General features: G+C 52.5%; 1 protein-coding gene across 2 annotated transcripts in view; it reads right to left on the bottom strand.

Moving 5' to 3' along the window:
• ARHGAP39 (Rho GTPase activating protein 39) overlaps nucleotides 1-25,792 on the bottom strand; it is a 277,564-nt gene that overhangs the window by 14,253 nt on the left and 237,519 nt on the right. For both annotated transcript variants that reach the window (XM_032790990.2, XM_032790991.2), the window contains 2 exons: nucleotides 11,951-12,150; nucleotides 7,598-7,689 (listed from right to left, as the gene is read on the bottom strand). In XM_032790990.2, the coding sequence (XP_032646881.1) occupies nucleotides 7,598-7,689; nucleotides 11,951-12,150 (292 nt within the window). The remainder of the gene's footprint in view (nucleotides 1-7,597; nucleotides 7,690-11,950; nucleotides 12,151-25,792) is intronic.

Genomic DNA, 25,792 nt, shown 5'->3' with positions numbered 1-25,792 from the left:
TCACAAACAATTCAGGAACCAATAAAAATGCTATCAGAGATGTCAGTTGGCTACATTAAAAACTCCCCAACATCCGGTGTCATTAGCCGCCGTGGAGATGGAAATGTGCCTCTGGGGACAGAGATTTGCCATTGCCTCAGAGCTCAGGGCTGGCCTTTCCTGGCCACAGCTACACAGTGCGGGCAGGTTATCAGGATGCAGGAGAGGTCAGGGTGTCCCACCTAGCAGGATGTGGGACGAGTGCAACTGGACTGCGGCTTGGAGCCTCGTGGACAATTCCTGGCTGCTGACAGTGGATTGATAGCGCAACTGACAGGAAACGCTGGGAGTGGACTCAGGATGTAGAATAAAGGGAATGAGCGGATGTTCCTGTAATTACAGCAAAGCCGGGGCTTAGCCAGCAGCCCAATGTAGGTGTGAATGCCGGCGTGAGCACCCAGGCTGGCTGTGCCTGCAAACCTGGGGGACTTGGCTACAGCCAGCGAGCATTTGACAAGCTGGAATCGAGCCCTCTCCCCTCTCTCCCATGGACCTCCCAGTGGTCAGGGAGGCTGCTTGTTAATGGCGGTCTGGCTACTAAGAGTGCCTGTAGTCACCAGTTTGTGCTGTGAGCCTGTCAACTCTGGCAAGCTAAGTCGAGTCAGGCTGGCTCAGAGTTTGAATTGGAAACATCTAATGCAGTGGTCCCCAAACTTTTTCGTCTGGCGGGCGCCAGATGACGAGCCACAGAGGACTGCGGTGGTGGATGAGCATCGCCGAAATGCCGCCAACAAGCAGCGTCATCTCAAGGCATTGCCGCCGAAATACCGCTAAATTTTGGTGGCATTTCGGCGGATGCTCATCCGCCGGCCAGTGTGCAGGCACGCTTAGATGCCCTGGTGGGCATCATGGCGCCCGTGGGCACCGCGTTGGGGACCCCTGATCTAATGGATTCTCAAGTGGTGCTGATGTGCCTGATAGGTCTGTGCTTGGGGTTGGGAGCTTTGGCTGCTGATTGGATGGAAGCCATTTCGGCTACCCAAATGGGAAATGCTAAAGAATCTTCCAAACCTCTAGTAACCCCATTGCTGTCCGCTCACCTGCCCCACTGTACAAAGCACCACGCATCCCCTGTTCAGCCTCAGATGATGCAGCTGCCCTGCCCTAAAGTGCACAATTGTCTTCAAATGAGTCACTGGGCCCCCTTCCCCTTCCATTCAGCAGATCCAAGTGGCTGTATAGGTCACTACACCCAACAATGACATGCAGCCCCCTGTGCGGCAGGAGAAGGCTGCTTCAGAGAGAAAAATCATTGTAAACAGCTAGATAAACCCCCGAGGAACCAGCACTTGGGTGTGAAATGTGTCTAGACCTCATCAAGGACACGACACCCAACCCTGCTAACATGCAGCAGGGACCTACCCAGAGGGCATGGCAGGTCCAAACACATGGGGCCTGCTGCTCTCAGCCTGTGGGGCACGATCTCCCTGGGGGAGGGTGTCCCAGCCTCCAGCTGTGCTTCACCACATCGATCCACTGTGCATCTGACCCCACCACACTGAGCCACTGTAGCCAATTAGTTTGAATTTCCTTGCCCAGCGCTGGGCTGCCAGCACAGCCAGAGAGGAAATGTGAAATAATACTAGCCATGAAACTGACAAGAATGTCAATTCCCCTGCTGGTAGGTTCCCTGCTGTGAAATTGAGCCCCTCCCTGGGCACACAGCTGTGTTCCCTGTGCAGCTGTCAGTGCCTCACACTATACTGATGGGGGGAAGTTTGTGCTGCAAACCTCAATGTGTGCAAAACCGGCCTGTGCAAAGTAAGCTAATGAAAATCAAAACTGCAGTGGAAGCCTCATATGGCAGGATCTGCAATTTCCACAATATTGCAAATGAAGTAGGGCCTTATTTACCACACTATTTCCACAGGGAGGAGGGAACAACCCCCAGCTGGCGGAAGGATTGCTACTCGCCCAGGAAACTGCTCAGCGGCAGCAGCTGTAGCTGCTTCTTGCATTGACACCTTGTGTGTGAGAGCAAATGTGAGCGAATGAATGGGGGCAATGACCTTGCCCAAAGAGAACATGTCCCAAGGAGACAGACAGCTCAGGGAAGAAGAGCAGGAGGGTGTGTTCCAGGGCCTACCCCTTCTAAGATCTCTCCATCCATACAGCTACCTGTCCCTCTGGCCACAGTATCTATACAGACGTGCTTTAGGCAAACACAAGTTACTGGGCTCAATGCAGGAGGGTTACTGGGCTGAAATTCTCTGGCCTCTTTTATACTGAAGCTCAGCTTCGATGATCTAATAGACCCTTCAGGCTTTGAGCTGTCTGTCTATCCTGCGCTCACCACTGGGGGATCTGGAGCTGTGTCATGGAGCTGCTCAGACGGGTACTGTAACGACCTGAACTGAAGAGCATTCATAATCATGGACCATTATGCCAAGAGTCAGGGCTGACCCGTTTCTCCCAAGCTGGCCAGTGGGATGGCCTGTGGTATCTATTGCAGTGTTAGCTTCTCTGGGATGCTGCAGACTCTGTCAGGATCCCCGTTAACACTCGTCCCCAAGCCTCTCACTCCACTGACCAGAACTCTGGGCAGTCCCATGGCTGGGGGGAAGGGAGGTGTCTGGGGGAGGGTGTGCAGCAGCAGCCAGGACAGACCTGCCCACACGACTAGGGCGCTGGATCTCCCAGCTTCTGCACCACAGCAAGGCTAGATTTTCATTCTGCAAGGAGGCATCAGGTGCTAGACACCAAACAACACCCTCCGGCTGCCTGGCCATTTCCCTGAGCTGCTGCGTTGCTAGGCCCAGCAGAGACAAAAACCAGCACCCTGCTGCTGCCTGGCTCCTGGCTGACCCCATTAGATAAGGGGACCAGTCCCACCAGTACCTCACTGGCAGTAAGCAGACAAGGTCTCCCTGCTTCTCTCTCCTTGGCTCTCTCTCCCTTTCCAATGAAGCTGAACCGCTAGCGGGATCACCTGAGTCTCACTGCTGATGCAGAGTAAATGTGGCTCTCACTGCGGCTCAGCTCCTGGGCTGAGTGACTGGGGTGTGCTGTGAGACACTGAGAAAGAGCGTAACTTTCCTAGAGGGGTGGAACGGGGGTATTCTCTGTGGGAACGGTGTGGAGATACCTGCCATCTGGGCTGGCTCATCTCAAAGGCAAAATATTTGCTCATCAGACAACTGTTAGCCAGGGAGCAAAGCTCTTTCAGGAATGGAGGGGTTAGCTGCACCCAGAGAGAGGCTGAAATGTGTTCACCAGAGGGGCAGAAATTTCTCCCCTTCTGTTCAAAACCAGGGGTGAGGTTAACACTTCTTATCGGGGCAGGATTCCTTGAGCCGTGGGAGCAGCCTGCCTGATGGGATGCATGATCCCGGGAAGGGGAAGTATCCATGACAGCCCCGTGAGTTAGGTGTACACCAGGCTCCATCATGGTGGCATCTCCTCCCCAATTACATCACAACAGGAGCTGGTGCTGGTTACATGCAAAGGACACTCACATTCTAACCTTCGCAGGATCAAAGGCCAATCCCCCTGCAGGTCCCTGAGCCCGCAGCATGTTCTCCCTCTCGCCTTCTGCCTCTCCCGGTCACACACGCTCTCTCTGCCCTGTACGCTCTCTCTCAGCCTGAGAAATGCTTTCCAGGCCTTGCCATGGCTGGATTCCCTGCAGAGGGCTCTAACTAAAGCACCAACAGTTCTACAATCCTTCAGACACGCCAACCCATCTCAAGAAGCTAATGGGCTCCCGAGGACTCATGTAGAACCAGCCCACCTGCCCAGGCCAACAGGCTCTTCCATATTGCTCAGAGAGCCCCTGCAGGCCAGAGGAACAGAAAAGCTACAGCCAGCTGCTCTCTGGGAATAAAGCAGAAACCAGCACTCCTGTCTCGGAGGGCTGAATTACCTCCTACTGAACAGAACGAGGTGGAGCCACATGTGCTAGAGGGTTGCAGAGGTTGGATACCCTGGCTAGCAGGGGATATAGGCCTATACTAGCATGGCTGCTGATGACCCCTGGTGTGTTAAATGGAGCGGTTTGGTCTGGCTTAGAGCACCACAGAAATCAAAGTCCTGTTTCAGATGTTCAGTCCCATCTAGTCCAGCCCTGAAGGGGTGAGTGTGGGACATTCCCTATGGGGCTTGGACTGGTCTGCTTTGAAGTGTCTCAGGTGAGGGGGCTTGTTAGGATATAGATATTCAGGTCTGTCTGCAAAGGCCTACACTTTTAAGAATTTAGGTATATTCTTATCACGTAGCTAGTTATAGAGGTATAAAGGAAAGAATCAAAGATCACTGTCTGTGAAATGGCCTTCTCTTACTGTGACAGGCTAAGGCCTTCAGCTGAGATGTAGTTAGGCAGCCATAAGCTGGGAAGTGTGTGGTCACATCCTCACATTCCAAACTAGTCACACTGAAATAAGGTGCTATTGGGAATACAATCCTGTCCTGATATTCCTGTCACCTCCAGAGAAAGGGAAGAGCCTAGAAGATGCAAAAGGAAACTTAGTTTGATCGCATCCTGTCTGGCAAGAACTCACTTATCAATAGACACAGCTGGAAAACCCTTATGTCTGTATAGGTGGTTGTGAAATCCTCACTTCTGTATTGTTTTGTATGTTTATTTGCATGGTCTCTGTCTGGTTCTGAGATTGTTTCTGTCTGCTGTATAATTAATTTTGTTGGGTGTAAACCAATGAAGGTGGTGGAATATAATTGGTTAAATAACCATGTTACAATATGTTAGGATTGGTTAGTTAAATTTCAGTAAAATGATTGGCTCCTGTAAACAGCAGCATGTTTTACTCAGGTTTTACTATATAGTCTGCAGTCAATCAGAAAGTGGGGGGGGGGGGCAGGAATGGGAACAGGGACTGGGGGAATTGGGACCATGTTTTGCTAAGGGGTGGAATGGGAACAGGGACACAGGCAAGGCTCTGTGGTGTCAGAGCTGGGAAGGGGACACTAAGGAAGGAAACTGGAGCCATGCTTGCTAGAAGTTCTCCCCAATAAACATCGAATTGTTTGCGCCTTTGGACTTCGGTGCTGTTGCTCTCTGTTCATGCGAGAAGGACCAGGGAAGTGAGAGGGTGATGGAATAAGCCCCCTAACAGGGCTCCTACCATTGCTCTCCAGGCACGGACACTGCTGACTTACTCCTGGGCAACAGCCTGAGCCAGACAGATGCAGCAGCTTCCCAAGGTCACAAAATGAGCGTGTGGCCAAACCAGGACATGAACCCAGTTCCCCTGATTTCCAGCCCCTTGGCAGTAAGCGCAGGGCCAGCTGACCTCCCTTTGCCAGCACTCTGTATCCAGCTTTTCCATCGGGAGTGAATTCAGTTCGTACCTAGGGTTGCCAACCCTCCCAGAATCGGGCTCCATCTCCCAGAGGCTACTGAAGCCCACCCGGGAGATTTTAGCTGCTAAATGTCCGGTGAAGCAGTGCAGCTAAGGCAGGCTCCCTACCTGCCCCAGCTCCGTGCCGCTCCTGGAAGCAGCGGCAGTGGCTTCTAGAAGGAAGCGTGGCCGGGGGGGTGTCTCTGCGCACTTCCCCTGCTCCGAGTGCCAACTCCACAGCTCCCGTTGGCTGGGAATGGGGAAACGCAGCCAATGGGAGCTGCAGGGGTGGTGCTTGCAGGCAGGGACAGTGTGTAGAGCCGCCTGGTCGCTCATTACCCTAGGAACCGCTGCCAGACATGCTGCTGTTTACAGGAGCCAATCAGGGTAAGTGCCGTCCGGCAGAGCCTGCACCCTGAACCCCCTCCCAGACCCCAACCCCCTGGCCCCAGCCCTGATCCTCCTCCCACTCCCAACCCCTTTGCCCCAAGCTCAGCCTGGAGTCCCCTCCCACACTCTGAACCTCTTGGTTCCATCCCCCAGCCCAGAGCCCACACCTCATCCCGCCCCCGTCCCAGCCCAGTGAAATTGAGGGTGGGGGAGAGTGAGCAATGGAGAGAAGGGGACTGGAGTGAGCAGGGGGCAGGGCCTCAGAGAAGTGGCAGGGCAGGGGTGTGGCCTTCAGGAGGTGGGGGCAAGGGTGTTTGGATTTGTGTGATTAGACAGTTTGCAACCCTACACCTGCAGCACACAGCTTGATAACCCTTATTTTGGCCATCCTCGTTAGTGGGAACTGAAGCTGCTACTCGCGCTCATACCAACAGCTAGCTCTCTGAAACACTGAGGGCTGGATTCTGCCCCCGTTACTCATTCTGAGTAGCACGTTATTCCATGAACTGCCCTGTGTGGTTCTACTCAGTGTGAGTCAGCAAGACAGAATCTGTCCCTAAGCTATCTGTCTTCATATCCTGCAGCAGTGAGTTCCACAGGCTGCCTACATGCTTCCTTTATCCCTTTTAAACATGTGGCCATCTCACTGAGCGCTCCCTTGCTCTTGTGCCACAAGATGGGGTTTGTAGGAGACTCTGATCCATCTTCTCTCTGCTCTGTGATTTCATAGCCCTCCTCTAACTCTCCGCTTTCCAAACGAACATGCCCCAGATCTCACCTGTGATGCACAATGTCACTGAGTTAATGAGCCGACTGTGTGTTTCTCAATGTTTTTTTGAATGAGATCCTCTCATGGGATCCCCCACCTCTATTACCAGCTGCCCTTGCCTGGATCTTTGCTATCTCTGCCATGTCCTGTTGGAGATGGGACGATGAGGTTGTTACCACAGGTTAAGAGAATGGCCATTGTCCTGCTTCTTTATTGTTCTTCATCCTATTGTTAATACAACTGAACCTCTTCCTGCCCTTCCTGACTATGATGAACACTGATCAGACACCTTCCCTGATGCTTTACTACATATTGGGTATGCAGGAAATTAATTCTCCTCCTCCACAGGCTGGGTCCATGTCCACCCAGCTCTTGCTGGCTCCGCTGGCCCCATGCCAGAGGTTAGGACTGATCCCACATTACTAGTTGCCCCTTGCAGATGCTCCCACCGTGAGCTCCGTGCTGCTCTGTGTCCTGGAGAGGGATTAGGCAGAAAGCCGATGCTCAGCAGACTGGGCTGGTGGATTATGCAGCTGGAATCAATGGGAAGGCTTGAAATACTGACATACTCAGCCGCTCAGCTGTGATTAACAAGCCAGCAGCTGTCGGTGAGCCTGACCTCGGCCGTGCGGTCGCCTCAGTGCAGCATGGACACTTGTTCTACAACGTTAATCCTGACACGTGAGAGCTGGCGCATGCTCTGGCATCTGCGTGGCCCCTGGGGCAGCCAGGCTCCAAGCAGGGAGGGACGGACGTGCTACATTCAGTGGGGTACCCCTACCCAAGATCAGGGCCCCTGTGGCCCAGCTCCAGCCCCAGTCATCAGCCTCCAGGCTCTGCACCCTAGTGGGCCCTTGTTAGCACTGTCCCTTCTCTCCCCATCTTCCTCCCCTGCTTATGCCCAGCACCTGAAGTGGGCTCCCACCCCTCATTCACAAGGCCTGTTCTAGGACTCTACTCTGACTCTCTCCCTTGCCCGGGGAGCTGGGGCCTGCCCCAGGCTTGGCTGGCTTCACCCCACCCAAGCTCAGAGCCAGGACCCACTTCCCACTCCCCCTTGCACCAGGATTCCCTGTGTGAAGGGAGCAGGGTCCGGAACCCTTACCAGGAACATGAGGGTCTTCCAAGCCGGTGGGGATTTTCCACTGATCAACCTGCAGCTTGAGGGCGTTGACCTCATCGATATCTCCAGGCACTCTGTGCAGAAAAGAAACCCCCCCAGATTTCAGACGTGGTCCACGGGGGGTTACAGCTCGATGCTGAGGGCCATTTACCCAGTTAATTTGGCTGAGGCCAGAGTCCCTGTTATGGGCAGAGTCTGGAGAAACACTTAGATACCTCAGTGATGAGCACTTTACTGCCTGCCTGAGTCTGTAGAGAGACTGAAACAATAGCTGAGAGAAGGGAATACTACTTTTCTCAGATTCATGGTGTGTTAACTCTGAAACTTAGTGATGACAACAGTCCACTTTTCAAATAGAGAGACCAGAGGCTGCCCATGTGGAAAAGTGTGCACAAAGGCGAGCATCTCACGTGCATTATTATGGTGCCTGGGCATATACATTTTGTGATTGCACACACATGGCTATTTAGATGCCTCACTATCTACATGTGCAATTGTGCTTGGATATTATGGTTGCAGGAGCTGTGAATGCACCTTGTATAGCTCACTACTGTCTGCACAGATTTGCTCTAGGACTCCTGCTCCTCCAGCTTGGGAACACATGCCACTAACTGGCAGCATTAACTATTTCACTGCTGGTCACTTGAGCACAGCCATCCAGCTCTTGGGGGCTATCGGTGGATCTTGGGCACATGGGTGGGGTTTGGGATTGTGGGAGGAGCTTGGTCACTGCTATGTACCTATGATGCACTGGACCTCAAAGTAGCACCATGGCAATATGGTTGTGATATTTCATACACAGCATGCCATGCAAGATACCATATGAAAGATCATGATCTGCTGAAACTCATTGTTCTGTCAAAATATGTATATCGTTAGTGTGTATGAAGTGATGAGAGTTTGCTGCATGGTTTTTATTGAAACAGACTGTGAGTTTGGGAGATGCCCACACCTAACTCTCCAGTGGCAACAAAAGAGGTGACCCACACCCAAACGAGCATTAAGCGACCATCACGAGTCATGGACCAGCAGGGGACTGTAAACAAGAGATTTACAATTCTGTAAGAGACAGTTGCACAAGCACCACCCAATGAGGACTCAGCAAGGCCCACCAGGACATGTCTGAGCCAGTATCTTCCCTGGGCCATGAATTGAGAGTATAAAGTAGGGACAATGACATCATCACCCCACCTCTCTCCTCCCTCACCTACGCTGAAGGCAACAAGAATAGTGGGGAGACAAAGACTTTGAACAGAGTCATCTGAGCTGTGCAGCATCTACCTCAAAGTGCTGAGAACCAAAATGGAGTTCCCTACGAAAGTAAGGCCACTTCTCGTCCCCGCCTCCTTTCTTCCCTCCTCCCCTCCAAACAGACCATGCTCTTCCCTCCCACATCTGATCCATTGATTTGGTAGGGAATTGGACCTGCTTTGAGCAGGAGGTTGGACTAGATACCTCCTGAGGTCCCTTCCAACCCTGAGATCCTGTGATTCTATAACTGAGGAGATTGGTTCCAGGCTGAGAAGGAAATTCAGCCTGTGTACTGAGAACTGTAACCTGCCTGAGACATCCAGCGGGGTGAGAAAAACTGTTTGATCCAAATCTTGCTTAATCTAATAGAGTTTAGGATTTAGACTGATTTTACTTTTATTTCTTAGGTAACTGTCTCTGACCTTTATTCCTACCACTTATAATCACTTATAAAGCTATCTTTCTGGAGGTAATAGACTTATTTTAATATTTTATCTTTACCAGTGAGTTTGTCTAAAGTGCTTGGGGAATCTGCTCAGATTACAAAGGCTGGTGCATGTCCACTTGACGAAGTAGTGAACTAATTAATGAGCTTGCATTGTTCAAGAGAAGATCTTGAGCAGTGTAAGATGGTATATTTCTGGGGTGCAAGGCTGGAGGCTGGGGGAATTCGCTGGTGTTTCCCTGGGGATGGTTTATGAGTGGCTTGGAAAGCATTCATGCAATTTAGCTGGGTGTTTCTCTGCATGCTGGTGGCTGAGGGATAACAGCGCTGGAGGAGTCTGCTGCTTGTCACTAACAAAGCACTGGGAGAGACAGCCCAGGCTGCAGAGTTAAGGGGGCACAGCGGTTCCACAGTTCCAGGTTGTACCCTGGGGATCCCGTCACAGTACCCCCCGCACAATTTGACTCCTCCCTCTGAGCACCGGGGGAGCGGAGCTGAGCCTGTGTGGGAGGCTGTGTAAGAAGCCCTCTAACAGCGTGGAACAGAGTAACCAGCTGAGACCTTGCTTAACAGAGGCAGTTGCCGAGTGTGGCGTCGGGGAGACAGACATGATACATTGTAATAGACAGGTACATTCCCCTGCAGCAGCGGACACCATGCTGAGCCCGAGGGGAGGGGAAGGGCCTCGTGTGGCTCAGCAGCGACCCCTCTGGCCAGGTGAGGAGTGACATTAGTGAGCATTGTGGACAGGAAGATCCCATCAGCCTACAAACAAGAGAAACCCTTGGGGGATGCTCTTGGCCTCAAATGGGATGTGAATGAACGATCGCAAGTGAAGATGTCCCAGAGTCCAGCGGCCAGGACAGAGCCGTGACTAACATAAGGCAGGGCTGATAGTCCTGGTGAAATTCACTCCCCCCTGGCTCCCAAAGGCTGCAGCAGAGGATCCGGCGCACAGCAGCATGTAGGAGACATTGACAATGTTATTGCCATCACTGCCTGGTCTCTCAGCACCTTTGGTCACTTCCACCCAGTGGTGGCTCAGGCTCAGGACAAGACAAGGGAAACTTTCCCAGCCCAGCATGACTCTGATTCACACACCAAGGAACTGCTCTCAGGTCACCTTCTTGGGAATGGCAGGCTGAGCAGCACTTGGGGGGGCTGCCAGCCCCCTTCCTTTGCCTGGAGGGAGTCAAGGGATAAAGCAACCTGAAAATACCCCACCAGGAATGTGTGTCATTTCCAGGGAAAGGCAGGCTGCAAAATCCAGAGAGGCGCGGGCCAGCCCTGGACAACAATCCATTTGCTGAAGAACAAGGTCAGTGGGGCCTGGATTTTCTGAGTCCTGGGTTCTCCTGGGATGGGTGCAGAGGAGTAGGAAATGGCCTGGCCAAGCTCTTACTGGGAGCTGGAGGGGAGCAAGGAGAAATATTTTGCTAGGCAGCATGCATGCAGGCTGCACTTCGCTCAGTCTATGGCTATCTCGAGAGACAGGCCAGAGGCACAGAGCTGGGATGCAGATCCAGGGGGTTGGGTTGGCTCATTTGGGAAAGAGGCTGGCCTCAGACTCAGGTCTAGTTGTGACCTTCCCCAGAATTCAGGGGGTTAGTGTCTGGGAGTTTGGTTCAGTCCATTGCAGCAACAGGGGACGCCAACCATTTAGAACCAGACAAGCATTACCCACGCTTTGCGGGTGTTCCAGTCCAGGCCCCTCTCTGTCCACAGGGATACAGCTAGCCCAGACCACCAGAGACCACAGTTCTTCCCTCAGCAGCACCCACACACTGCAGAACCCCCACAAAGGGGAGCAGCTGGAGAAGTCTGTGAAATCAGAGGGGATCTTCTGTACCTCCTGTGCCCAGGTGCCCTTTCCACTGCATGGCCCCACAGGAGAGGCCGTATGGAAACGGGCTGTCCATGATCACACTTGGTCACTGGCAAGAGAGGGCCCCACTGGTAAGGCTTGGCATTAGGCAGACAGTGGGAGAGCAAGTACAGTGGACTTGCACACAGGATGTTACATACATCACAGCTAAATCTTGTTCAAAACAATGACAACTGGTGAACGACAGAGTTCCTGATGGAAGCCTAGATACCGTGGTGATGGGCAATATAAAAAAAGGAAACAAGAGAGAGAGAGAGAAAGTACCCTGTGCTCAGACCATGCCATCGATTGCAAAGGTTTCTTCTCTGAGGCTGCGGCCTGGGCCAGACTGGGAGGGGAGATGAGCAGCTAGCAACAGTCCTGCCTTGGTCATTGCTTCTCTAGTCTGCTCAGGGAGAGCCAGGCCCAATGCTGTCATCTGGCTTTGGAAGCGTTACATTGCTCCTTAGAGAATGTTCTAACTGCCTGCTCCACAAAGTCACACTGCGAGGCAGAAGTGGCCACAGCACAAGCCACAGTGCTCCACAGTGCAACCTGTGGCCATCCTCATCTTTAGCAGAGGTGCTGCTAAGAAAGACTACATGTCCCAGCATGCAACACTCCCTTCTAAGACCCCTGCTGGGCCCTCAGGGACCACCCTGCCCTATTAAAGAAGCAGCCAGCTGCATCTTCTCCATTGGAAGCGAATGCCTGGAGTGCAGCTCCCTGAGAGCTGAACTGTGCAAGAAGGGTCTGAGTCACAAGGCAGCGTTACCTGAAGATGCCCTCGGTCTGGTCTCCATTAAGCGCAAGCACCTCCTCAGACAGTCTGGTTTGCACCCAGGGGAGCTGCCGATCCGGGTACCTCTCCTTCTGCATGTTTATGATCTCCTGCAGGGAGCTCCCAAACATGGAGGGGCTGAACACTGCATTCTTTGCATGCCGGATCTCCTCAATATTCGGCTTCTTCAGGCCCTGCAAGAGATGGAACCAAAACAAGCATGAAGGCCCAGAGACACATGCACGGTCGTTACTCACACAGGACTAGTGTCATAAACAGATAGCTAAGGGTTAATGTTTCTTTTACCTGTAAAGGGTTAACAAAGGGAACCAAACACCTGACCAGAGGACCAATCAGGAAACCGGATTTTTCAAAGCTCAGGGAGGGAAGTTTTTGGGTGTGTGTTCTTTGTTCTGTTCTAGTGCTCTCTCGGCTCTGAGAGTGTTCCCCTCTATCTCCAGGCTTTCTAATCTTCTGTTTCCAAGTTGTGAGTACAAAGATAGAAAAACAATAGGCTTATATTGTTTTTTTGTATTTACATGTGTGTAGTTGCTGGAATGTTTTAAATTGTATTTCTTTTGAATAAGGCTGTTTATTCATGTTTTCTTTAAGCCAATAACCCTGTAATTGTCACCTTGATACAGAGATCATTTTTATGTCTTTTTTTCTTTTTATAAAGCTTTCTTTTTAAGACCTGTTGGATTTTTTCCTAGTGGGGGCTCAAGGGATTGAGCCTGCAGCTCACCAGGGAATTGGTGGGAGGGAAAAGAAGGAGGGGGAAGGTGAATTGTCCTCTCTGTTTTGTAATTCAAGGAGTTTAAGTACAGTAATCTTCCAGGGTAACCCAGGGAGGGGAAGCCTGGCAGGAGGTAAAGAGGGAGAAGGAAGTGGGTTATTTCCCTTTGTTGTGAGACTCAGGGCATCTGAGTCTTGGGGTCCCCCAGGGAAGGTTTTGGGGAGACCAGAGTGAGGCAGGCACATGAACTCCCTGTCTGGTGGCAGCGATATCAGATCTAAGCTGGTAATTAAGCTTGGAGGTTTCATGCTAGCATCTTATGTTCTGAACTCTAAGGTTCAGATCTGAGTAGAAAAGCTATGACAACTCGCCTTGGACAGTAAGCACCAAGAGGTCACTACTCACTGTCACTGACCATTTGTCTTCTTCCCTCTGTCCATACACCAATCACAAAGGAACACAGTGTGGCTCACAAACACTCCTAAACTACACCCAAACAGACCCCTCATCAACTGCTAAGAGGTGCAGTTACAAAGCCCAGAGCCAGGCACACACAATGGTTTTAAAAGGCGAAGAACTTTAGCAAGTCACAACCAATTTACACTATGTCCCAATGCCTGGCCCGGGCGGAGAGACCTGCTAAATTCCATGTTCCCTGCCAATTCCCACCCCTGTGTTCAAAAAAGTCACATCTTTGGAGCAAGAATGTTTTCTTCACCCCTCCTTAGTCTTGAAAATGGCAGAACCATTTTGGTTCAAATTTGACAATAAATAAATAATAAAAATTGTTCCCGAACAGCGTCCAAGGCCTATTGCAGTCAGATAAGGAAAAGTCTTCAGTCCGTTGCGCACGGCCCCTGGGAATGGAAAGCCTTGTGCCACAGTAACTAGAGGTGTGGCTCTGTGTTCTCCTAAAACAAGTATGGGAACAGCAGCAGTAACAGCCCTTGGCACTGCTATAGCATTCTCTCCATACATCCCATAGTGCTTCACAGAGGAGGGGAAGGATCACTAATCCCCCAGCTGGGAAAACTGAGGCACAGAGCAGTTAAGGGCCACACTTTCAGACTTAGACTCTAATTTGGGGTACCTGACTTTGGACACCTAGTGCCTGATTTTCAAACGTTTTGAGCACCCAGAACTTCCACTGAAGTTCAGTGCAAACCTCTGAATCCTAGGCCACTTTTAGTCAGCTACCTAAGCACAGAGGGAGAGGCCTCACTTTAATCACCCAAGCGTGATCACTTTGGCCTATGAACACTAAGCTGACTCAGAGATTTATGGAGTGTCCAACTGGGTTTAGCATAGGGGTCTCAAACTCAAATCACCACAAGGGCCACATGAGAACTAGGACATTGGCCCGAGGGCCACATCACTGACACCTTTTCATACAATGATACAAACTCTTTTTTGACTTTTAGATCATTGAAGATCTTCTGGCTAAGCCAGGGTGTGTCTTGCCAGACTTCCTGTCTTTCCTGCATAGTGGGATAGTTTCCTCTTGTGCCCTTAATAATGTCTCTGAAAACTATTTATGTGCTTTCGGTGGAGGGGAGTGGTCGGAGCACGGGACTGGGAGTGAGGGGCCTCCTAGTCCTCCTGGTTCTGGCAATGACTCTCTCTGTATGACCAGTTGCATGGAAGTTCTCTGGGTGCTTCACAAACATTAAACAATTAAGGCTCACCCACAACTTGGGAGAGAGAGAGAGAGAGGATCTATTACTCCCTGTCTCGGGAACCCCAGGCACAGAGCTGTGCAGTGAGTGTCCAGGGGCAGCAGCAGAGTCAGGAATGGAGGCTGGGCTCTCCAGACTTCCAGGCGCAGGTTTTAGCCACCGACCAGGCCTCCCTGAGCAAAGGGCTGGTTTGGGGCTCTAGGTTTGCTTTGTCTCCCGTTTCACCACGGTGGCCGCCGTGGCCCTATGGCCATTTAGGAGGGGACCAAGCTGGGGGATCCGGTTGCAGTTTCTCTGTCAGTGCAGTGGCATTGCCAACCCTGGAACGAAACCGCAGCCCAGACCCCCAGGGGCATTTCCTGTTCCCCTGCAGTTCACTTTGCAGTTCACTGTGCCTGTCGTCCAGCTGCCACGCACTGTACAGCTGCGCCCTGTGAGCCCCAGGAACCTGCACCTGTTGTGTGTCTGCGGCTCGCTGTACAGCCGCGCCCTAGGAGCCACGGGAACCTGTGCCTGTTGTGTGTCTGCCGCTCGCTGTACAGCCGCGCCCTGGGAGCCCCAGGAACCTGCACCTGTTGTGTGTCTGCCGCTCGCTGTACAGCCGCGCCCTAGGAGCCACGGGAACCTGCACCTGTTGTGTGTCTGCCGCTCGCTGTACAACCATGCCCTAGGAGCCCCAGGAACCTGTGCCTGTTGTGTCTCTGCCGCTCACTGTACAGCCGCGCCCTAGGAGCCACAGGAACCTGCACCTGTTGTGTGTCTGCCGCTCGCTGTACAACCATGCCCTAGGAGCCACGGGAACCTGCCCCTGTTGTGTGTCTGCCGCTCGCTGTACAGCCGCACCCTGGGAACCCCGGGACCCTGTGCCTGTTGGCCAGCTGCCACTCGCTGTACAGCTGCGCCCTGGGAGCCCCGTGAGCCTTCACCTGTCGTGTGGCTACCACTCGCTGTACAGCTGTGGACAGGGCCGGCTCCAGGTTTTCTGCCGCCCCAAGTGGCAAAAAAAAAAAAAAAAGAAAGAAAGCCAATCAGCGGCAGCTCAATCGCACCGCTCTGTTTTTTGGCAGCGGGTCCTTCGGCTCAAAGAGGAAGAGAGGGACTGAGGGACCTGCTGCCGAATTCCCGCCGAAGACACGGACGTGCTGCCCCTTTGTATTGGCCGCCCCAAGCACCTGCTTCCTTCGCTGGTGCCTGGAGTCGGCCCTGGCCGTGGCCTGTGAGCCCTGGGAGCCTGCGCCTGTCATCCAGCTGCTGCTCGTTCTACAGCTGCGCCCTGGGAGGCTACAGAAGCAGCAGAGGAGGCCAGGAGCAGGGAGAACTCACGTCAGTGGGCTCCCACTTCCTGTGCTCTGCTGGATCCATACAGGTCACTCTGCAAAGCTCTAAGGCTGGATTCTCTCTGAGCAATCTGTGGGGGGTGGGAGATGAGTCCCAGCTGGCTGCAGGGCCATCTTTAACCATGTGGTTGGTGTTTCTCCTGCTCACCCATTGTGGGAGGTAGTGTTGTCTAGTGGCCTGAGCAGACTGGGAGTTGAAGTCCCCCCAGCTCCCTATGGAACTATAACATCTGTTCCTCAGGATTGCGACTGGAAAGGAGGCAGCAGGGGTGCAGTTCCCTGCTCTCTGATGCCAGAAGAGATGGGAGAGGCCACCCACCCCCAGTGCTGTAGGCGGGTCTCCTCCCACGGGGTCGGTTAGGCCAGGTGCTCCTACCTACAGCAACTGCTTAGGCTGGGAGATCTGCATGGGGCTCCAGCTCAGCAGGTCTTTCTCCCCTGCCATGGCTCCTGGGAGGGAAGTGTCTTCAGGGGTCACGGTCCATGTGAACTCTTCCCTACTTGAGCTAGGAAACAGGAGAACCTACCTCACCTGTTGGAGCCCTGGGGCTTGCTGCAGACACTCAGCATCTCCCCGCAGTCACCCCCATGAGCAGATTCGATGCCCAATGTGCTAGATGCCGGCATTCCCCACCATCCGCCTCCAGACTGCACTGCACGAGCCAGGCAGGCAGCAGCGGGCAACGGCACAGACCAGATGGGGCAAGGGGTCCTACCTGACCTCTCTTCCCAACAGAATGATGATTCCCTGGCCAGCACACTCAGGAGCCCCTTTGGGTGAGAGTCTCTCCCTTCCCAAGCCCTCTGCATCTCAGCTTCCTGCTCATCTGTCCTTTGTGCAGCAGTCTGGTTCTGCAATCCATCTGTCCAGCCACCCTTGGTATTTGGTAATCTCTGGTATCTATGCACTGACAGACGCACCCAGCATTCTGGCCAATCCAGCGATAGCATTTTAATGGGCCCAGCCCCACAGCATCTAGGCGCCTTCTGGTTCACATACAGACTGCGCTATCACCCCAAGGGCACCACAGTGAATCTCTGCCCAAGGGTTCCAGCAGTGCTGGTTACCGCCAGCAAAAGCCACCCAATCTCTCCCTCAGAGCCTCACGTCTCAGCTTTTAACATCCCTGGCAGTCTTGTCACAGAGCGACAGTTCGGTGGGAGCGCACGGCCTACCTGACTGCTGACCTGCTAAGAACATCTCAGCATCCTAGAAGGAAGCGCCTCCCTTATGCCAGCAGCTCTGGTCTAGTCATCCACCTTGGCAGGCCACGGGCAGCGTGGAAAGAACAGATTCGGTTCAGAAGGGGATTGCACAAGGGGAGCAGAGTGCACATAGCCCTGCAAAAGGCACCCAGGCCCTGCTTTCAAACACCTACTGACACTTCCCGGGGGACCTGGGAAACCATTCCTTGCTGTGATTACTCGGCCTGCACCACAGGAAGCTACTCGCCACTGATCTTCCTCCCTCCCTCCCTTTCCTTCCGTGAAGGGTGTTTGCAGGAAAACGGGATCTTTCTTGCTCAGGATGTCACCTGCTCTAGCTGCTTATCCCCTGTCCTGACGTTCTACAGCAGGGGTCAGCAACCTTTCAGAAGTGCTGGGCCGAGTCTTCATTCATTCACTCTCATTTAAGGTTTCACATGCCAGTAAAACATTTTAACGTTTTTAGAAGGTCTCTTTCTGTAAGTCTATAATATAGAACTAAATTATTGTTGTATGTAAAGTAAATAAGGTTTTAAAAATGTTTAAGAAGCTTCATTTAAAATTAAATTAAACTGCAGAGCCCCCAGACTGGTGGCCAGGACCCGGGCAGTGTGAGTGCCACTGAAAATCAGCTTGTGTGCCGCCTTTGGCATGCGTGCCATAGGTTGCCTACCCCTGTACTAGAGTGTCCGGCGGGTGAAGGGGACTATTAATATTACTTGCATGGTGGTAGCTCCGAGGAACCCTCATCATGGGCCCCACTGTGCCAGGCATTGTACAAACAGAACAAACAGGAGCCTCCACTCTGGTGGCCAGGTGAAGAGGGCTTTAGGAATGGGCAGACAGAACGAGCAGCACAGACTTCGTACAATGATCATCTTTCAGGGCTGTTGATTCTAGGAGGAGGAAGAGAAATGCAGAAAGGAGCCGCCTGATCCTTTTAATGCTGCTCAGCCTTTGCAGTTACAGTGATCACACTAGGCACCAACTAAGCCTCGATGGGACGTAGGAGGGGTCCGCTGCACGGGTGAACGTCAGTCATAATCTTTGTTTCTTGTGCAGCTGGAGAGGAGACACGATCGAATGGCTAAAGCACAGGACTGGGAGTCAAGGGACCTACTTCCACTTCCAGTTCTGCTGCCCATGTGCTGTGTGACCTTGGTCAAGTCATAGCCCCGCTCTGTGCCTCAGTTTCCCCATGTGTCAGTTGGCGCTAATGATAATGAACCTCCTCCAGAGGTTGGGCTGGGGGCCTCAATTCATTGTCCATAGAGGGCTTTGAAACACTCAGCGGGAAGGGGTTAGAGAGATGCAAAGGGTTATTTCTTAGCTCTGCAAAGGGCACTGGGACACCATGAACGCAAAAGATGTTACACAAAGTACAGCTGTTGTTGTACATTTCCCATGAAGCGTCAATGACCCTTTCAGTTTGGTTTCCAGGGGGCACTTGGAGTTCACATGCACCGTCCCTCCCCAGCCCTGCTCGAGAGCAGTTGGCTAAGCTCTTTCTCGGCTAGTGACATGTTTCTGTCAAGCTCAGCAGCGTGTGATTTCCCCCCTCTCCCTGTGCCAGGTTTCTCCAGATGGCTTGAGCATTATGCTGCACATTCTCTCATGTACTGAGAACTGGTAACTGCAGCCATTTGTCTTCATGAAAGAGCAAGATCAACGACTCCTCTGGCATCTTCCCTCCGAGACGCAAACCACTGTAGTTCTGCTACTTGGGAGATTAAAAGCAAACACGGAGTTAACATCAGGAACAGAAACATTCACCGGAGAAAAGCAGAGGGATGGTAAGATAAGGGGCGGCTCAGAATGCTTAGCAACAAGACCCGTGGCTCATTTAATTTTAAACAGAAAGGTGCAGCACATGGAGACTACAGCTCCCAGCATGCACCACTCCAACCTGAGCCAAGCGGCAGGTTGCTTGGCGCAAGGTGAAGGACTGCATGTTGGGTCCTGCAGCCTGCACAGGCCATGGCAAAGGTGAGCCATTTTATGCTGACTGTGGGCTACATCCACTCTGTCCCTCACAGCGAGTAGTGTCTTGCTCTAGGAGTAACCCCACTGAAATAAATGGCACCACTGGTGCAGCACGCTACTCCTCACCATGAGTGAAGGTGGGAGAGTCTGACCCTATGGGTAGCCATCGGGGCCCTGGGTAGTTAACCATGCAGCCCTCAGCTGGCCAAAAGGAGCCTTCTCCCCTGTGCTCTAGTTAGGAGAATGCTCCATCCTCTGCTTCGTGTGGGGAGCAATGAGCCCATGGAATGGGAAGGCTCTTTGATGCCGAGACACTAGCTGCCACCTCCTGGCCCAGTGATGGATGCCAGCCACGCAGGGAAAGCCCTCCAGAAGCTGAGTGAGATCGGCCTGAGGTTTGTATTTCCTGGTGCTTTGCGTCACTGTCTTGAGGGGACAGCGACAAGATCCACAGGCCCCAGACTTGACACATCTTTGTTCTAGTCCCTGTGATTATTTTTTGTGTTTCTCTCCAAAATTAATGCCTCAGCACAAGCCATGTCAGCTGCCCAGCACTCAGATTCTACACTCACAGACTTTAAGGTCAGAAGGGACCATTATGATCATCTAGTCTGACCTCCTGTACAACGCAGGCCACAGAATCTCACCCACCCACTCCTGGAACAAACCCCTAACCTGTGTCTGAGTTACTGAAGTCCTCAAATTGTGGTTTAAAGACCTCAAGGTGCAGAGAATCCTCCAGGCAGTGACCCATGCCCCACAGCCAATCGCTTAGGAGCACCCCTACAATAACAAACCAGCGAGCACCAGAAGATGAGGGACAAGTGAGCGAGTGAATGGGGTGCCCGCTTGTGATGGGCAGTTGCACAAGTGGATATGAGATTAGCACACCCTCGGCACTGCACGGATAACACCAGGGAGCTGGAACTCAGTGACACGCTGTGGGAAGGAGGGAGCACAGCCCCTGGGTTTTCAGGGACAGCCTTAATACCCCAGTGGGGTTATTGAATTTCCCCTCCCAGCCCGGTTTAAATTCTAACAGGTGGGTCCAAGCTGCAGAGGTTCAGCTCCAGGTTCAGCTGTTGCCAGAGTACGAGGTGCCTGGATTTGGGGGCTTGGTTTAGACTGATCTGTATTTAAAGAGCTGGGTTGTGGTTTAGAGAGGTGCATTATAAATCCTGTGCTGGAAACCCTACTTACGGTTAGGATGGAAACTCAGGGGATTACTTTGGGCACAGCACATGACCTACCACTGATTGAGGTTTTCAATCTGACTGTTTCCACAAACTGACCTTTTGACTTTGCCATCCTGTGACTCTGCCATGACGAAAGCCGCAGCCAGCACTGGTGGTAGCCAGTAACACAGCGAGAGGGCAAATGGCCTTGGCATGGGCGTGTGAGAGTGCCCCTCCGGGAACAGCCTCCCCTAGCAGTGCAGTGCAAACCTGGCTGTAACTCCTCCTCAGAGAGCAGGGGATTCCTCTGATCACCCAGCTCTCCTAGCAACCGCTAGTGCATCACCAGGCGTCTGCAAGAGTCAGCCCCAACGAGTGTCCAGGGTGTAAACTCCACAGCAGCAGAGATCTGTTTCCAGCCCTGGGGAGCTGAAGGCTGCCGGTAAGCTGGGAGTCAAAGAACCAAAGCCTACAGACTCCTGACCTATCGAGCCAGGCTGGACTCTGGAGAGCCAGGCGTCTATTGAACACCACAGCTACACTTCGAAGCACCAGCGTAAAACAGAATGACAGTTACCCAGTTGGAAGCAGGGCAGTTCTGAATCACCACCAATCTCTCGCTCGCTCGGAGGGTCTGGTGGGAGTGTGAAGAGGCTGCACGCTCAGGCCCTCGCATTGCTGCAATCTGACTACGGCCTCCCTCCTGTTGAGGAGTAACTTACTTTAGGAGTAGGATGACCCGATTTCCTAAAGAAAAAATGGGATGGCTGGGGCTCGCCTGAGCTGCCCTCTGCCTCCCACGGCTAGGGCTGACGCCCCCAACTCCCCTGCTGCCCCTGGCTGGGGCTGGACCCCCCCAGACTCCACACCACCCGTGGCTGGGGCTGACCACCCCGAGACTGGCACCGGCTGGGGCTGAGCCCTGAACCCCACTGCTTGGCACCTCACATCGCTCCCCTTCCCCCCTCCCCAGCAACGTTCCTCTGCGCCCCCAACTCTTTTGGTAAACCGAGCGTTTGTTTGTTTGCTGTTTCCCTCTGAAGAACAAATGGGACAAATATAAAACAAGTCAGGATGACCAGGACAGAGCTTAAAAACGGGACCGTTCCGGCCAAAGTGGGATATATGGTCACCCAATCTAGGAGTAACCCCGTTGATTTCAATGGGAGTTAGGAGCCTAAACACCTGGGCCTCAGCTCCCCATGTGTACAGTGGGGGTAACAGCACTTCTCTGCCTCTCAGGGGGCTGTGAGGACCAGGAGATCCCCAGATGTTCTGGTGATGGGTGCCAGACAGACTAGGCCTGATCCCGTTGATGTACCAAGTCCTGCTGGAGTCAGCGGACTCAGCGGCCTGCAGGACTGGGTCCTTCATGAGTGCAGTGGCTTCCTGCTCAGCGGTCAGAGCTGAGTGGGGACATACCTGACCTACAGATAACTGACGGTTTGGGTTAAGAGATCTGGTATTCGAATGCTGGGTGAGCTCCACAAACCCGTTCATCCAGGCCAACCTCTTACTGTACATGACTCAAATGTTCCGAAAGCAGACAAGAGATAGCTCAATATTGGCAGGAGGCTCCAAAGTCTCCAGAAGCCCCAAGAAGATGTGAGTGGCTGGGAGAGGCAGGAAAAGATGACAGACCCAAGCCATGGTGCTGCGCTGATGGAAGAGGAAACACCCTGAAATTCAGTGAGCAGTCGTCCAACTGGCTGCAGGGCAAAATCATTACAGATGCCCTCAAAGTCACACACCCCAGTGTTATGCCGGCATTGCCGATGTCACAGGAATCCCATCGACAGCAGATCAAAACAATGCCCTGAAAGGCTTCCTGGGGAACAAGGCCAGCAGCAGAGATCACAAGTTTGCTGGTATAATATGAAAAGAAAACCTGCAACCACTCTGCTCAGCACAACAGCTATTTTTGGTGGATGGGTGAGAATCTGAATCAAAACTCCACTAGAGATGGGCTTGGAGTAACCCCCCAATCTGGATCCCCCCAGACATGGGATCCAGACTCAGCCTCCCCCATAGTTTCACGATCAAACCCGAGAGCCAAAGTCCTCCCAGCCTTAGGGGACTTTTCTGAGTGTACCATTGTGCAGGCAGGACTCTGACTCCGCTGGACCGTGCTGGTGTTTGAGCCGTTCTACAGAACTGAAGGCAAAAGGACAAGCCCTGACAGGCCGTTTATTCCGAGTTCAAAGCCACCCATTTTATTTCCAGATGCTGCGCTTTGTTTCCAGCCACGGCGGCTGTTCCTTGAATCAGTTCTGTGTTTGATTTCAAAGGTCAACAGGATATTGAACACAAATCAGCCCTTGATGGCTGGAACCACGACAAATTTCATTCTAATTGCAAAGGCTTCTTGTGCAGCGGAGCTGGCTGGATGTCTTTATGAAAACTGGAGTGTCCTTCTGCTGAGAAGGATCCCTCAGAGAGCCTCATAAACAAGGGCTCACACTTCCGCTCCTTCTGGATCTCCAACAACCACTGCTCAGTTTGCCAACCACAATGTATTGATTTTCTGAAGTCCTACAAGCTGTCCCGGAGGAACAGTCTGGCACATGGCTCTCAAGCTGTTTCTTTCCCCCCCATGTGTCAGTGGCCAGTCATTCTAGTCCCAGCAGCTGTTAACCAGTTATAGGGGGGAGAGACGGAAGCAAGGCAGCCAACTCCCCAATGTGTTAACTCCTCCAAGTCTCGATTTCTCCTGAATGAGCTGGGTTGACACTGATTTCAGTGGGACATGGTCAGCCTGGGAAGAGCTGTGCAGGGTCAGTGCTAAGGGACTGCAGGAGCGGGACCCATCCACTTAGTTAACAGTGCTACAAAGAGGCACGGACATTGAGCACACAAGCCAGCTGACCAGGGACTGACAAGAGACCAGGCCTTCAGCGAAGCCTCATCCGTTTGCAACTGGGGTCTGTCTGCTCTAGTGATGGACACGTTTACAAGCCTGCACCACCTTTGATGGAAGAATGAAGACGACACACCATATGGGGTCACTTCTCATGGGAGAAACAAATGAACGGGAAAGGAGTGGATGTCCCGCAAAGATGTTATGACAACGCTCAGGCTACCCGAGCTGCAATCAGTGCTTTGCTCTTTCATAGCACTTCCCCTTTCATAGCACTTCCCCTTGGAGCTCTTCATAACATGCACAAGCCTCCCGGGAGGCAGGGCAGTGCAATCCACTAATGGCGAGTTGGAGTTCCCATTGCATTACCCTAACAGCTGAGAGAGACGTTCAGGACTTCCCAAGTCCTGTGTCTAACCCCAAAACCATCCTCCCTTGCGGGGCACTGGAAGGCAATGACTGCTTTGCGTCTCGCTAGAGGCACTTTGGGCTGGTGGCCTCGGGACTGATTTTACATGACTGGATAGCCATGGATGGTGCCGGTGTTTGTGGAAATGAAGGGGCCTCTTCGAGGAAGGTTAGCGTGGCCATTAGCACCTGCAAATTGCTCTGGTGATGCTTCTGCCATGAAATTGTTTCACATCCCAAAGTCCTAATGACAGCCCCAACCCATCTATTCTAGGTAGAGCCTGGGCATGCTGCAATTACTCGAGCACATTATTTGATTCCTTTCATAAATGCCAGCTGAGTTTCAGGCCTGGCCAGCATGCTGAGACAGGCCTTGTAAAGCTGGCCACGACCTAGCTACGCACAGAGGCCAGTTGTTTATTCTTGTCCTTTGAGATCTTTCCGTGGACTGGATGACTAGAAAATGCCCGTTGGAAAACATGGAGCTGCCCGCTTTCAACATCCATGCTCTCGGGCTATTTCAAGGTCTTTCTCACCCACCGGAGTTCAGTTGCCAGCTGTGGCAAGAAGATGATCCTACCTTCTGGGACACGCAGCCAGGTTATATCCCTGTCTCCCACCGGCTGATCTTATCACCCAACAGCTAGGCATTGGTCACGTGAAGGTTAGATTATTGTAATGCAGCCCAGGAGAGCTCACTCAGCAGAAAGGTGAGTCAGACATCTGCAGCTGACTCACAACCTCTCTCCACTCTGTGCGCTAACATCCTTGTGCTCCGAGTGTGCCTCCGGTCACATGGGAAGGATGGAGCTTGCCCTCGGCCTGCAAAATGAATGCTACAAACATCTACAATCACATAAATGTTTGCAGGGGAATTTAAAGGACTGGGGAAAGGTGACATGTTAGCAGCTCTGGGGACTGAGCAGGGAGAGCATGGGCTGAGTCCTGACAGACCTTCCATACACACACCGCACCAGTATGCTTCACCCGTGCGGTGGACAGACCACCACAAAGGGCAGAAGGACAGCTCAGCCTCTGTGGCCTATTCATTGACCTTTCTGTTGACACTGCCCACAAGGGAACTAATGGTGCTAACAGAGATGGTGGCTTCTGTGATGTGGACTCCTGCCCCTGAACTCTGGATGAGACCCACCAAACTCATTCCATCCAACAGATGTCAGATGGCAGCTTCTGGTCACTCTCACCTGGACGGGATTTGACCCCACGACATGGAGAAGAAATGCTCTGCACCCTATTGCTATAGGCCCATGACACAGAGCCCCCTGTGGCCTGTTTTCTGAGCGCCGTCATTCTCCAGTCCATTGCAAACAGCTCACAGATGCACTTCAGGTTCCTGCCTGGGTTGGTTTTCATGGATGCTGTTTGTAAATGGGGTAATTCAGAAGGGCGTAGAATAAATCAAATCCAACCTGAACTGAAGAGTGGGGGCCGTGCTATGGGCCAGACCCAGGGGGCCCAGCTCTCAGCATCGGCACTCTGGGATTTTCAGGGAACACAATTTCCTGCCTCAGAGGCACCTCTTATCAAGGCTTGAAATTGCCAAGGGAAAGTTCAGGTTAGACAGACCCTAATCTTGTTTTTTCACATCCTGGGGAACTGGAGGAAACAGTGAGAATCGGCAAGGGCAGACTTTCAATTATTTCATTTTATTTATTTATTTGGATTTTTTCATTTACACCTGCCGCATGTCATCGATGTGTTACACGCACTGGGCACACGCACACGTTACCAAGATACTGAACAGACCCACTAGATCTGAAACACAGGCCTCCTGGACAGTGTCCCCCCACCATCAGCCTGGCCTCCACCAAAACCTCCTCCTTTCATGGCCCACTCACCCCGCCCCCCCCGGGCAAATGGGAATCCTCCAGCCTGTTCTGAAGGTCACTGGATGTACTGAACCAAGGTGAGCATCAGCTCAGGTAGGTAGGCCCCAAACTGTTCACGCACTGCTAGTTCACCCTCAACCCCTTGACCTCCCCCACATACCAGCTGGCAGCCAGTGCAGGTCCCAAAGCTCATATGTCACGCTTTTGGCAACAGCTGTGATTTCCAGATTGCTGGAAAGTGTGGCCCCATATGGATCCCATTCCAGTAGCCCAATGGCAAGGTGACAAAAGCACAGAGATATGAGGACCCAACTGCCTTGCTAGGTACAGACAGGTGTGGAGAAGAGTAGAAGGCACTAGACAGGGACTCATGAGGCCAATACTCTGCCACTGACTTGCTGTGTGAACTTGGGCAAGTCACTTCCTCTCTCTGTGCCTAGATCAGTGGCTCTCCACACTACAGGCCCCCTTTCAGGAGTCTGATTTGTCTTGCATACTCCAAATTTCATCTCACTTAAAAACAACTTGCTTACAAAACCAGACATAAAAATACAAAAGTGTCACTGCACACTAGTACTAAAAAATGGCTGACTTTCTAATTTTTACCA

The sequence above is a fragment of the Chelonoidis abingdonii genome, chromosome 2, assembly GCF_003597395.2.
Source record: "Chelonoidis abingdonii isolate Lonesome George chromosome 2, CheloAbing_2.0, whole genome shotgun sequence".
Lineage (NCBI taxonomy): Eukaryota > Metazoa > Chordata > Testudines > Testudinidae > Chelonoidis > Chelonoidis abingdonii.
The sequence above is the reverse complement of the archived record's forward strand: the minus strand, read 5'-3'. Positions and strand labels throughout refer to the sequence as shown.